We start from the raw sequence: 12,718 nt of genomic DNA, 5'->3' as shown, positions 1-12,718 counted from the left end.
CCTTTAGTCTTTACTAAAGTATTTTAATTTTTATAAGATACCTGCAGAAGCTTCAACTGTGAAACTAACTAGAGTTTTATAATCAAATTAAAGCATTCAATTCCTATAACTCTTAGGCACTGCAACCTGTAATTGCATGTTGCATGTTGCCACCGGACCCTCTTCTGCAACATCGTCATCATCATCAGATTACCGCCCCAAACCCCATAATTTTCAACTCGATTGCGTGACGTTTACCGCACTTGTGTTTCATGTGTGGCCTTTGGCCCGTTTGGCGGTCAAGGGTTAAGGTTACCAGCGACTACGTTAGGGGTTAAGGTGGATGTTCCCCCTCCGCCTCCCCCTTTAGATTGCACACGCAAATGGCAAAGGACTTGGGGCAGGATCGCTTTGGAAATTACTCTTAATACGCATTTTATTTCATTTTCACTTGCAGCTTGTATCCTGTCACAGCGAATCCTGAAACATTTTGTGGGCATGTGGGTTTGTGGGCGTGGCTGCCCTAAGGCTAAAAAAATACAGACACTGGGACAAAAGCAAGTTAAAACAAAAAAATCATCGGAAAAGAGGGCATGTAGGAACTGTCATTGCGTTTGCCCAGAAATATGTTGAATTTTATGTACAGGGTATCAGTGAGGCGTTTAGGTTTCCTTTTCAACCTAAGAGATGGCTTATAAAATACTAAAAAATAACTAAAAAGAAAATATTTTGAGCCAAATGGTACAAAAGTTAAAATGGCTTAAAAGTTAAGGACTGATTTTGAAGATTTCATTTAGATAGTCTAGGTTTTTATTATTGTTTTATTTCTTTTTGGAATATTACTTCTTAGTACTTTTTATTAATTTAAATTAATAAACCAAGCACTAACAAATTCTAAATCTAAAACCCGAATTCCTTAGGTATTTTCTAGTTCAAACCCAAAACAAACTATAAGAATAATATCTTGTTGTATTAAAACAAAATAAAGACCAAATAATTCATATGCATGGGCGTCCTTGGTTAGTTAAAAGGGACACAGCCAGGAGGGGGCGGGATGTTGCCACAAACAGGAGGGGGAAGCAGAGGGGAGGGAGGTTGTCGACCACAGCAGTTGACAAATTTGGAAAAATTGCAACAGCGACAGCAGCCAGATGCTGCTGCCTTGGGGCCACAAAAAAATATGATAAAAAAATGGCGGGGGTTTCGGGACTTAACAATTGAATATTTGGCACAGGATCCATAAAAAACATGTGTATGAGTGTGAGAGTGTGTCTGTGAGTCCGTGAGTGTGTCAGCCATGATGTCGTTGTGTGCGAGTGTGTAATAATGTGGCAAATTGTTGGCATTGCTGATGAAGATGCCACAGCTTATGTTGTCCTTTTTGTGGCACAGACATTTTTGCGACTTTTGAAACATTAATTCCTTAAATATTAAATTTCTAATTTGTTTATTTATTTCACAAAGTTTTCATGAAATTTTTTATTATTTACTATTTGTGAGATCAAGTTGGAGTGTATTTCATCGTTTGGTTTTTCCGCGTTTGTTTATTTTCACAAAAAAAGTTTTTGTGCGCCGCTCGTTGAATGTTTGTAAACATGGGGGTGCCCCCACTCCTCCCACTATTTGTGCCCCCTATCAATCGCACTTTGCTACCCTCCTGGACACCACTCTTCCGTGCTCCCACCGCCCTGTTTCATTTTCAATTTTTCATTTTTTTCCCAGCTCGTTTTTTGTGGCAAGAAAACTCAATGCGGTTTGCCGCCGTTTGATTGAGGAATTTTTGTTAGAAATGGCCGAGCTGGATAAACAAAATATAAATAAGAATAATTGCCTTTAGCTAGTTAGTTTTTAAGTTTTAATTTATGGTCAACAGATTTTTCTAAAAATGATTTTAATGCGTTCTGTTGGTGGAATGCTTTCACTATAAATTTGAATGGCTTCTGAAGGCCTAAGTTTAATTTTTATAGATCTTAGCTTCTTACTTTTCATGTATTAACTTAAATTTATATATTTAATAGGCAATATCTGTATAATTGTGTATTTAAGTTATCTAAACTTTTGAGTTATGATTAAAGATCATAACTTACCTACAAAAAGCCAACACGAATTGTTTATAAATGTCTTCTAATTATTCACAACTCTGTGGCCACTTCTTATGATTTAAAACATGTTCTACACTGAAATAAATTCTATGAAAAATCATAGAAATATAAACTCCTAATTCAAACAATTCGTTCAGTGTTCTAGTACTTTGAATGTTTTTCTAACAGCTTATATAATTGGAAAAACGGCTGAATGGGCAGGGTGAATAATTGTTGCAAGGTTGAGAGCACTTTGTGACGCAAAAAGGACTCGCAGGACACAGGATACAGGCCACCCCTGCCCCTGCACCCCACTGATGCATTTGGCCTTTTGCAGGTACAGTGAGCCTCGTCTGCGGCTGACAGTTAAATGGAGTGTCACTGTGCCGTCTAATCAGCTGCAAACGCAAAACATGAGCTGGAAAGTGGTAAGTGGCAAGTGGAGAGTGGAAGGCAGTGAGCGGTAACAGGGGTGGCTCCACGGGGGGGTGGGCAACGCCCAGGGGCGTGGTCGGGCGGTCTGACAGTCTCAGATTAGTGTCGCCATATTGCGTTGCCACAGCTACAGATTCAGAAACAGATACAGTATCTGTATCTTCTCCAGGGTCTTAGGGTCCGGGATTTCAGGTTAACTCGCCCTTTTGTCGCCGGAAATCGCAGGTTTCGTAAGCCAGTTAGGACACGTCCCCCGGCTACTGGTGCAGGAGGCGAAACCCTTCCCAGGTGAGCTGAAACCAATCCCTCAAAGCACTTTAAGAAATCTTCAGTTAGAGAATCGAAGAAAATATTTGCATTTTGAAAAGTTAAAGAAGATTTTTTCCCCAAAAGGCCTGCAATATATTTTTCTGTTTTTGTTTAATATAATTTTCTTGCACTGTAGTAAGGGAAACTGCCCTAAGCAAAGTCTGCCTGTTGTCTAGTATCGGTTTAGTCGCCTTCATTGTGGCAGAGTGATGAGATTTCTTAACAGCGATTTGAAGTCTATTTTTGGAATGCCAACCAGAACCAGGGTGGGTTTCCGGCCCCTCGGGAACACCAATTTTTCCCAAACCCTGATCGGTAGAAAATCAAACTAGATTGTATTTAAAAACCAATCCATAAGCTCCTATAAGTATCTTGAACTATCATAAATATTGAATGCATAAAGTGCTTTTATCTGCCACAAACTTTTTGACTTGCCACGAGCTACTTACACTTTTTTTATTGGCTGCAAACTATGGCCAAGTTGCGCCTCCTTTTTCTGGCCTGCCTCGCCTTTTCCTGCCTCTTCTTGGCTAATGGAATCCTGGCCTTTGGTCAATCAAAAGTCAGCTTATAATTTCAACGCTCTGCTGCTTCGCAGGATAATTGAAATTTCTTTGGACAAAGTTGATTTCTTTTATATTTTTTCTCTCCAGTTTCCCAAGATTAGTTGGCCACATTCTTTGGCTTGCACTGTACCCCCTCTTTCTGTAGTCTCTCACAGAGTTTTTCCGAGAATTTTCCTCTGATAATAATAAAGTTTTCGCTCCTCTAGCCACCCCCTTCTTGGCCGATGTCCATCCCGCAATTCGCAATTCGCACATTAACGCGCGGTTGCAACGGCAACAGCCTAGAAATGGCAACAAATGGAAATTGGGGCTGCAACCGGGTGGGGCAAGGTGTTTGGGGGCGACTCGCATTTTAATTTCGTTAAGTACCGTTATGGCCCGAGTGGCAAGTGGAATGCATTGGGAGCAAGTCCATAAATTACGCATACGCCGCGTAAGACTCCAGGGAATAGCATGTCTACCAAAAAATACATGTTATCCATAAAAATGCAACCAAAAAAATAGCTCTTTAATTTAGGCTAAAAAAAAAGATTCGTTTTAATTCTTGGAGTTATTTTAGAGGAGGCTTTTTTTAGGATCATAGAGTTGCTAAAATATTGAAAAAATTACTAGGTCTTTTTGGACTTAACTTCTAAATTAGTTAAAGAGTTTTTAAAAAGAAACTTAAGCTTAGTTTTGACATTTAAAACAACTTATTTTTTTAGAATATTATAGAAAATAAAAGCTATAAACGATCTCTTTTTAACATTCAACGATATTAGTTTTAAATAAGATATAGGCATTCTAGGCCTATTATGAACTAAATATTATACTTTTTTTCTCTCGGTTTGGCCCCAAATAGGATTCTAGATCATGGGAAGGGAAATTCAGGGGACAACATTCACTCACCTGCGGCAAACAGGCACAGGTGGACGAGGCAGAGGCAGAAGCAGTCCAGCCAGCGAAGTTGCGTGCCGGCGGCGCCGTGGGATTTATGCCTGTAGCCGTGCCCGTACCCGTATCCGGATCCGTATCCGTAACCGGAGCCGTGGCCATGCCCTCCAGGCCGGTTGCTCCTTACTGTTGCTCCTGCCATTTCGCTCGGTCTCGGATTCTAACGGTCTCTCTTATTCTGGGCTATTGTTATTGGATTTACATGTTCATGGGATCGGCGAGCGTTACCCTTTCGCCGCTTTCTATTGTTGTTATTGTTTTTGTAGTTGCTGCTATTGCGAAAACAAAACGGCGGCAAGCACACACAGAACAAACAAAAAAGGGGAACTGCTAGTTTCTTGAATAATTCAGGCCTTTGTCGCTGCTGCACTTGTCCCATGAATATTTCAAATGCGCCCTGCAATTATCCTTCCATACACACACTCACCCCCTGTCGCACACACACAGTCCTGTTTTAAAAAAAATACACTTAAAAAAAACGATTATTAGCCAATTAATTGCTCTGTGATGCCGCAGGTTGCAGGTTGCAGATTGCAAGTAGCAAGTGCTGACAAAATTGCGCGCCAAAAGTTCGCTCGCGACTGCGGGGCAGCTTTGGGGGCGGGGCAGGTCTCGTGCGCCACTGTCGAGTGCCAGAAACCAACTGGATTCTATTCCGTCGGAATCCGATTGGACAGCCTACGCCGTAAATTAACAGAGATGTTGCATGTTGGCCTTTTGAATGGGTCTTTACAGTGCCTTCTATTGAGTCTGTGAGGCTCTTTAGTGAATTCATTTGCTTATATTCTACAGCTTATGTTAACTACTATAGGTTTTAGCATAAATCCTGTCCCAAAGGGTTTCAAACATTAGTTAATTTTATTTAAAACGATTTTGAATTTTAAACATGCCACGGCGCTGGTAACAGCACAGTTTAATGTTAGCTAACATAGTCTGTTTAATCTATTTCAAGTCATCTGGCAGCACCATTTTTAACAGCTGCTGTTAACTAGAACTCTGTTAACTTTTTCAAATAAGACGTTACACTTTAGAAGCATAATTAAAATATAAAAAAGCAGTAAATTAAACCGATTCTTGGAAAATGTAAATTTTAAAATATTTGTTTTTTTAAATTAGGTATAAAGTTACATAATAAAGCAATGTTGATATGAAAATTTCAGCTGTAAAATGAGGCATAGAAGAAGGATTTCAATATACTTTAACTTTAATATTTAAAGCATTATAATCCTTCTAATTATTTTTTTCTCTCCATTTATTTAATAAAAATATATAATCAATCAAACTATTCAACGATGTGCTGCTCAATGGCCTTTAAAATAATTCTAAATTGCAAGTGAAATCGATAATGATCTGTAATCGAGCAAATCCGAAGTCAGAAGCATCTGTCCATGAAACCATCAACTTATCCCCATCCATTTAGCCGCCCGAAGCGAAGCGCACCTGCCAGGAGAACTCAACACCACAGAAGGGGGAAGTGGCAAGGCAACCCACCTGGCCAACTTGCAACTTCCATTCCCCAAGTGCCCCAATTCGAAGTGCCACACATTTTGTGGTGGTTTACCGTTTTCCCGCTCTGCAACTTGCCAAAGTGGAAAAGTGGAATGGAAAGGCGGGCCGAGGTTTTCTGATTCTTGAATTCTTCTGGCCCAGCTCCAGCTGCAGCTCCATCTCCATTTCTCCAGCCAAATGTTGGCCAAATGTTCTTCTGCTCTCGAGCCGACAGGTTCTCCTCTTTTTTCGCGTCGTGTTCGAAACCGTTTTGTCCATCGATTAAGCGGGAAATTCGAATCCGACTGAATTAACAAAGTGTGTGAACTATTTTTTTAAGTGACTTGTGAAGTGAATTTTAAACCCTTCTGAGGGTCATCTTTCGTTGGGGTAAGTGCTGTCCATTGTTTATCGCTTTATTGGCCAAGTGGGAGTGTGCCCCCCGCATTTTGCATCCAGCCAGATCCAGTTTCTGGCCGTTTTGGGACTTGGCCTTCGCCTATTTTCACTCGGTTTCCCCAACAGGTTTGTTTCTGGCATGTACCACATTCGTTGAAAGTAAGCCACAGAACTGAATAATGAGAACATCAAGGAGCTTGCCACCTCAAGGTTTATTTCTTAAAACTAGCGAAAGATATCTGTTTCCTTGTTAAAATACCTTACAGCAAACAAATCCACTCAGAAATAAATCATTCTCCTCATCTGAAAGGTTCTTTTTAAAAACTAATGGCACGTGATAAGCTTATTTATCTTGGACTAACTCTCCAAAAAGGGAATCCCGTCAAGAATGGAATACCTGTCACCAAAGACAGTTCCAGTTTTGACGTTTTTGAAGCATTCTCATTCGTAAATGACAAGTCTGAAACACCTCTCCACAAAATCCAGTCCGTATTCTCCAGAAAATCTCTTACAAAATTCCTCTTGCGCGCACAATACAACCAAAGATCCGGGGAAGCCACAGAATGAACCACCACCAGCCGGGACTGGCCGACGGCCTCCGATTCCGTCTACGTAGTCTTAACCCGATTCAGGGCCAGAGTCGCTCCAGCCGCTTGGTCAGCGGACTGGAGCCGGACAGCATCGACGACAGGATGTGCTGGATCTGCCTGACCGGCGACGAGGACCAGCCGCGACGCGACTGGTTGCATCCTTGTCGCTGTCGCGGCACCAACAAGTGGGTGCACGAGACCTGTCTCAGTCGGTGGATCGACGAGAAGCAGCTGCTGGCCCCGGACCTGCCGGTGACCTGCACCCAATGCCGCACGGAGTACATTATTGTGATGCCGCCGCTGTGCCGATTCGACTCTATTCTCGAGCGCCTGGACAAGAGCTATGAGCGCCTGTGTCCCAGTGTCCTGATGGGCATTCTGGCCGCCACTGTCTACTTTTCAGCCGTGACCTACGGGGCGCTTACCCTGCTGGAAGTCGCGGGTTACGAAACGGGCATGCGGCTGCTGCAGGAGGACCCAACCTTGCTAATGATTCTGCTGCCGTCGGTGCCGACCATCCTCCTTCTGAGTAGGATGGTGCGCTGGGACGACTGCCTCGTGCGATGGCTTCGCCGCCATCAGCGGCAGGGTGTGCCCCCGGATCAGATCGATGAAGACGGGGACCCGCTGCCGGGGGCACCGCTTGGTGATGACTACTTCGACGACCTGGAACGGGACTATCCGCCGGCGGAGGCCCTGCAGCCTGGAGCCCTAGGGTCGGAGCACATCGGCCGAGCCTCGGCCAGCTTCTGCACAGCGCTAAGCCTGCCCACCTTCGCCGTGATCCTTGGCCAAACACTCTTCTCCAACCTGTACGAGGCCAACAAGGCGGCCGCTATCCTTCTAGGTGGCATCACCTTCGTGGCAGCCAAAGGCTTGGCCAGTGTCTACCTCCGGCAGGCTCAGTACAAGCGGAAACGCCACCGCTACGTCCTCGACTATACTCCGTCGAACCTGTCTCGGTTTTTGCGCCGGCGCCCCCGCAGCTCCCACAACGGGCGACGCTATCCCTAGTGCCTAGTGCCTAGTGCCTAGTGCCGCCTGTGTCCCGATCCTCTCAACAAGTGCGCCAAGCAATCAATTCAAATTCGTCACAAATCCGGAGCTCCGGATGTATCAGACAAACGACGGCAGCAGGGACTTGCGTTTTTCAACATGACTACGACTCTTCACAATCAATCCGTTTGTAAAACCTATCCTGGAACAGAACGCCATTAAAAAGGAATATATTTGAATAAATTGATATAAATCTGAATATGACATAATGGGATTGTGATTTGGAAACACATGAAAACCAGAAGTCCCAAGACTCCAAATTTGAGATCCTAAGATCCTCCTTTCATCCCCAAGATCCCCAAGACCCCATAGATAGAATAGAAAACCTTGCTCTTTTTCAACCTTGCACAATATTAGTTCATTTAATTCGACCAAGTGCATGTATCTGTACAATATTTGGCAAACGATAAAAGTTAAAACTTGGAACACACTTTTCGGAACACTTTTCCGTACATATATATGCATATAGTATAGTTATGAACCCTGTCCATATTGTATGATCCGTGGTATATCATCTGGAGTAGGATGGAATCGAGGGGCTCACAACGCAACATCCCAAACAGGCCGCCTCGCTCTAAGTCGTTATCCTTCACAGATTCGTAATGATCTATAATACACCTCCTGGGATTGCAGGACCCCGGTGAGGTAGAGAATTTTGTATGTGTATTATGTGTAAACTCGATCCGGATTCGGGGAATCGAGTTAGCTAAAAGGCGGCCATAACCCGCTTGATGGCACCTAATCGCGCTCCCAGGAATCGTGCCCAGCCCATAATCCGGTCGCGGGACCGCTCCGCCAGAGAAGGACCCACCTTCTCCGCCTCTACGCGACGTCCCGGCCATGAGAGCATCATCTCAGCGGCTACCGGTTCGTCGAAGAGCAGCAGGTAGCAGGGTCTCAGGGTGGCCGAGTCCTGGACGAAGAACTCTAGGAAATGCTTCTCCGGGGAGTGGGCAATGGACTCATCCAGCTCAGTGGGCAGCTGGCAGACGACCAGAGCCTGCTGTGCTTCGCTCAGGATCGAGTGCGGCCAGCAGAGGAAGGATTCCTCGTCGCCAGTCTGGGATGATGCCTTTCCCTTCCTGTTCTGGTATTTGTTCTTATCCTTAGTCTTGTGCTTGTCCTTATCCTTGTCTTTGCTGTTCTTCTTGTTAGTGTTCTCACCCGGCTGATCGTCCTTATTGGCTTCCGAAGCGGGAGACGGAGCAGGAGCCGGAGTAGGACTTCGAAACTGCTGGGGAGACGGATCATAGCAGTGGATCAGGGCAGACTCCGGCTGGGCGTAGAGGCGGACGGGCTCGCCGGCCATGCTGTCGTAGCGGCCGGTGGCGAGGAAGCGGTAGACCTGGTTGAATGGCAGCCCCAGGTAAGCGAAACTGGCCTTAGGCCCGGGTGAGGCGCGCTGAAGATCACCGCGCTGTATCGGAGTTCCACCGCGCTCGTAGCAGATGCTCATCACCTGTCCGGGCGGTTGGGTGGGCCGGGCTAGGCCAAGGACGCGGCACAAACAGCGCAAGTGCAATCCCGAGACACGGCGCAACGTGGGGCACGAGGGACTGGCCACCAGAAGCCAGTGCAGTAGGTGGAAGGCATCCACGTCATCTGTCTCCAGCGCGGCGTAATGCTCGTCCGCGCTAAGGATCTCTAGCATCAACCGACAGCTGGGCCAGTTGTCCGATACGGCGCTGCGCAATCGGTCCACATCGCAACCGGAGCCGACAGCTGCCTTGAACTGGGGAGGAACTGGGACCAGAGTGCGCTCGTAGCCCTCCTCGCTGGCAGCGGTCGCGAAAATAAGTAACCGGATATCGCAGGCGTGCGGCTGGGCCCGCAGAGCGTCCCGCACCTCACACATCTCAGTCTGGAGCATGCCTATTCGGCTCGGAAGCGGCGGCGGCCGCCGGGTTGGAGAGTGGGACGCCTTCGCCGCAGACAACTTGGAGCTGGGCATCCCATGGCTACGGTGCGGCAACCTGCATCGGATCAGATATCAGTGGAGTGTTCAGGATCCCTCGGAAACTACTCACATTGCAGTCTTGGCGTGACCACCTGACTGGCGCCCATCGATGACTGGAGCATTCGCTGGGGCTGATGCTGAAGCGTATGCCGGCATGGCAATAGGAACCGGAATTTGGATGGGTCGGGTAAGTGTATGGGTCGTCGGATTGGCCACCGCCACGTCCTCTGCCACACGCGCGTCTGCCATCGGCTGCGATCTCCGATCTCCGACTGGTTAGCAACTTGCACCTCGAATGCCAAAATATATCTGAATGAAAGCACTGTGCAACTCTTTACAATTTTGCTTGGAAAGTAAATGTTGAATGTTAACGATAACAAAGTAGCAAGAGAATGTAAAACTCAGTGCCCACTGGAACCTCAAAACAGGGGCTGAAATAGTGTTTTTTTGCGGAGAAAGGAAGAGTTGGAAACCCAGGTAAAAACTGATTATTCTCAATAAAATGTAATACAAAGTGATTAAATATATATTGGTCCAACATTTCTCAATAAAATAATAGTAATTTGGAACGTTAAATTGTCCAAATTCCTCAACTAAAATGCCAAATCCTGAAACCATTCTTCCAAAAAATCAGGCTATTTTGAAACTTTTAGCTGGTAAGGCCTAAAAAATAAACTATGAGTCCATCAATCCTCTATAGTTTTTTGTTTATTTAAGCATAGGAGCTTAGGAAAGCGATCTAAATAAAAATATTTATTATATTTTCTTCTAAGAAAACAAATTTAGAAAACAGATGCACTTCTGTGACGCTGAAAGTTGTAAAATAATATCAACACGACAAAATGCTTACGCAAAAAAATCTGTGTGTTTATTTATTTTAAACACTTAAAATTATGTAATTTAAATCGTTTAAGATTACAGTCTACCAAATCGAATTAAAAACACATGAAGATTACACAAAAAGCTGACAAAGTAGAAAAACATGGAAGTTACAAGACCAGAATACGGACAAGCCCCCATTCGTAAAACTGAATTATGAACAATCGATAGAGAAATTAACTAAACAATAAATAGGTATTCGAATTTATATTAATTGCGTCAGTTGTGGAGCTGATTGTGCTGCTGCCGGCTCCATTCTGACCCAGACCTTTGGATGGGACTCTCTCTAGTAAAGCCCCTGATAAGGGAGAGCTTGGGAATTTATTAAAAGCAACTATTTTTCTCGCAAATCGAAATTAGGGGAAAACTGGGGTGCCTCCCAACCAAGTCATAACCCAGTGACCTTGCTGTTTAGCTGCTTCAGACCTTGTACCCAGCGTCTAGGGCAACGGGATCAGGATTATCTGTTCCGACCAGACGCCACCGTGACGCATCTGAATCTAGGAGTACGGACGAACCAGTGGCCACCTATTACCCGGGGGTCAATTCAGAGACGGGAATCAAACAGCTACGTCAATCCGGCGGAGATCACAGTCCGGGTCCACTCGTATACTGTGAGGATGGATGCTGATACGACATGGCCGTCGTCTCGGTCCAAAGTCCCACATTCCGCGAATCCGTTTCCCCCAATAAGACACAAAATTTACGTGCTTTCGATCTTTGGACATTTATATTATTTATTTTCCTACAGCTCTACGTCTACTTAGTCGATTATATGGTAGTTACAGGGTATCTACGAAGCTACAGTCTAAACTCTACAGTCTACGGCTTGTTTAAAACTTTGTTTCTGGCAGCCTATATTTGATGCGGTGGCCTAAACTAGATTGTGTGACTACGGCGACAACTACGCACTATATTAGCTCTTGAGTGTCGCGAAAATAGTACATGTATGTGGTTGTGTGAGTGGTGGCTATATAGCTTAATACATAGGGTGCCTCTCGCCAGTTCCCGCTGCTCCACCACTTTTCGGTCCGTGGTGGTTTTTGGAATGCCATTCCTCTTGCAACACTTTCTGGTTTCTGCCTGTGGCAGCTGTCTTCACGAGACCCCAATTCCGGCGGCTTCACTTCTGGTTACTGAAACAAAAGACCAGAGTGTTAGTTGGAAAGTCTACTGATAAAATCCTTATTCTACTTTCTGGTTTCGAGAACGTTCTACCGCTAAGGTAAGGGTGCAAAAAGTAATAAGCAACGTACCTTAAGCTCTCCTAGAAGCGCTTATTGTTGCGCAGGAACGCTTTGTGGCGCACCTCCTCCTTCAAACAAGGATCCGACTCCTTGCCGCTGCCACCTCGCTCGGTACACACAGTCTCCGTTCGCAGACCGAAGCACTGCGTCTGGACGACATTGAAGAACAGTTTGCCAATGGCATTAGCGTCCTCGTCCCCAGCCATCTTCAAGCACGTGCGGAAACGCAGGTCGCAGTTGCAGTGGGAGAGTGTGTAGGGGCGGTAATTGAAGAGATCGTAGCGATTCGACATCCCATCGATGAACATCTTGCAGTGGTCGTGCTTCCGGCAGCACTTATCGGCCTTGGAGGCGCCGCCGAGGTCGTTGTAGGTGCCGTTGGCCAGGTTCCCGCGTCCGCACCAGCGCGTATTGGGAGCGATCAGCCAGTCGGACATTTGACGTCGCCGCCGGATGAGGGGAACGGCATCAATATCCGTACTGCCACTGTGCCGGTTCTCTGATCCGATATCGTATGATTCGTGACGCTCCACCAGGTGCATGCCATCCGTCGTGGGACAGGAGGCCAGAACGGTGAGCACTACTAGCAGCAAAAAGATGCCATGGGAAAGAGTACTGTCGATTGCCAGCGACATGGTCTTGGATTTATTTTAATTGTAGGGGAGAGAGCTTCTGTTTTGTAGGGTTTCTCGCGCCCGATTGCTCTCCACGCTGCCGGACACTGGCCTTTTATGAGCTCGCGCAGTAGTGGCCCCAAAAATTCAGCCCGTTAGCCAGTGTGGGGAATCGCACTGGTGCT

General features: G+C 45.7%; 5 protein-coding genes across 5 annotated transcripts in view; 2 read left to right on the top strand and 3 right to left on the bottom strand.

The window, feature by feature from the left end:
- LOC6504000 overlaps nucleotides 1-4,956 on the bottom strand; it is a 36,143-nt gene extending 31,187 nt beyond the window's left edge. Inside the window, exon 1 of the mRNA XM_001963947.4 lies at nucleotides 4,259-4,956. Within this exon, the coding sequence (XP_001963983.2) occupies nucleotides 4,259-4,445 (187 nt within the window). The 5' untranslated portion in view covers nucleotides 4,446-4,956. The remainder of the gene's footprint in view (nucleotides 1-4,258) is intronic.
- Nucleotides 4,957-6,011: 1,055 nt separating this feature from the next.
- The window catches only part of LOC6503669, a 50,386-nt gene continuing 43,679 nt past the window's right edge, over nucleotides 6,012-12,718 (top strand). The window contains exon 1 of the mRNA XM_032452683.1: nucleotides 6,012-6,181. The gene's annotated coding sequence lies outside the window, so the exon portion shown is untranslated. The remainder of the gene's footprint in view (nucleotides 6,182-12,718) is intronic.
- On the top strand, nucleotides 6,608-8,035 carry LOC6503662 (E3 ubiquitin-protein ligase MARCHF5). The gene has a single exon (XM_001963942.4). The coding sequence runs from the start codon at nucleotides 6,754-6,756 to the stop codon at nucleotides 7,792-7,794; it is 1,041 nt and encodes a 346-aa protein (XP_001963978.1). The 5' UTR covers nucleotides 6,608-6,753; the 3' UTR covers nucleotides 7,795-8,035.
- LOC6503997 lies at nucleotides 8,168-10,115 on the bottom strand. Its single transcript, XM_001963941.3, has 2 exons — nucleotides 9,864-10,115; nucleotides 8,168-9,809 (listed from the first exon to the last, which is right to left on the bottom strand). The coding sequence occupies exons 1-2, from the start codon at nucleotides 10,040-10,042 to the stop codon at nucleotides 8,543-8,545; spliced, it is 1,446 nt and encodes a 481-aa protein (XP_001963977.1). The 5' UTR covers nucleotides 10,043-10,115; the 3' UTR covers nucleotides 8,168-8,542.
- LOC6503996 (acidic phospholipase A2 PA4) lies at nucleotides 11,375-12,692 on the bottom strand. The gene is made up of 2 exons (XM_001963940.4): nucleotides 11,929-12,692; nucleotides 11,375-11,808 (listed from the first exon to the last, which is right to left on the bottom strand). Exon 1 carries the CDS (start codon nucleotides 12,552-12,554, stop codon nucleotides 11,940-11,942), a length of 615 nt encoding a protein of 204 aa, XP_001963976.1. The 5' UTR covers nucleotides 12,555-12,692; the 3' UTR covers nucleotides 11,375-11,808; nucleotides 11,929-11,939.

Source organism: Drosophila ananassae, chromosome XL, assembly GCF_017639315.1.
Source record: "Drosophila ananassae strain 14024-0371.13 chromosome XL, ASM1763931v2, whole genome shotgun sequence".
Taxonomy (NCBI): domain Eukaryota; kingdom Metazoa; phylum Arthropoda; class Insecta; order Diptera; family Drosophilidae; genus Drosophila; species Drosophila ananassae.
This window is presented reverse-complemented; position numbering and strand designations above follow the sequence as displayed.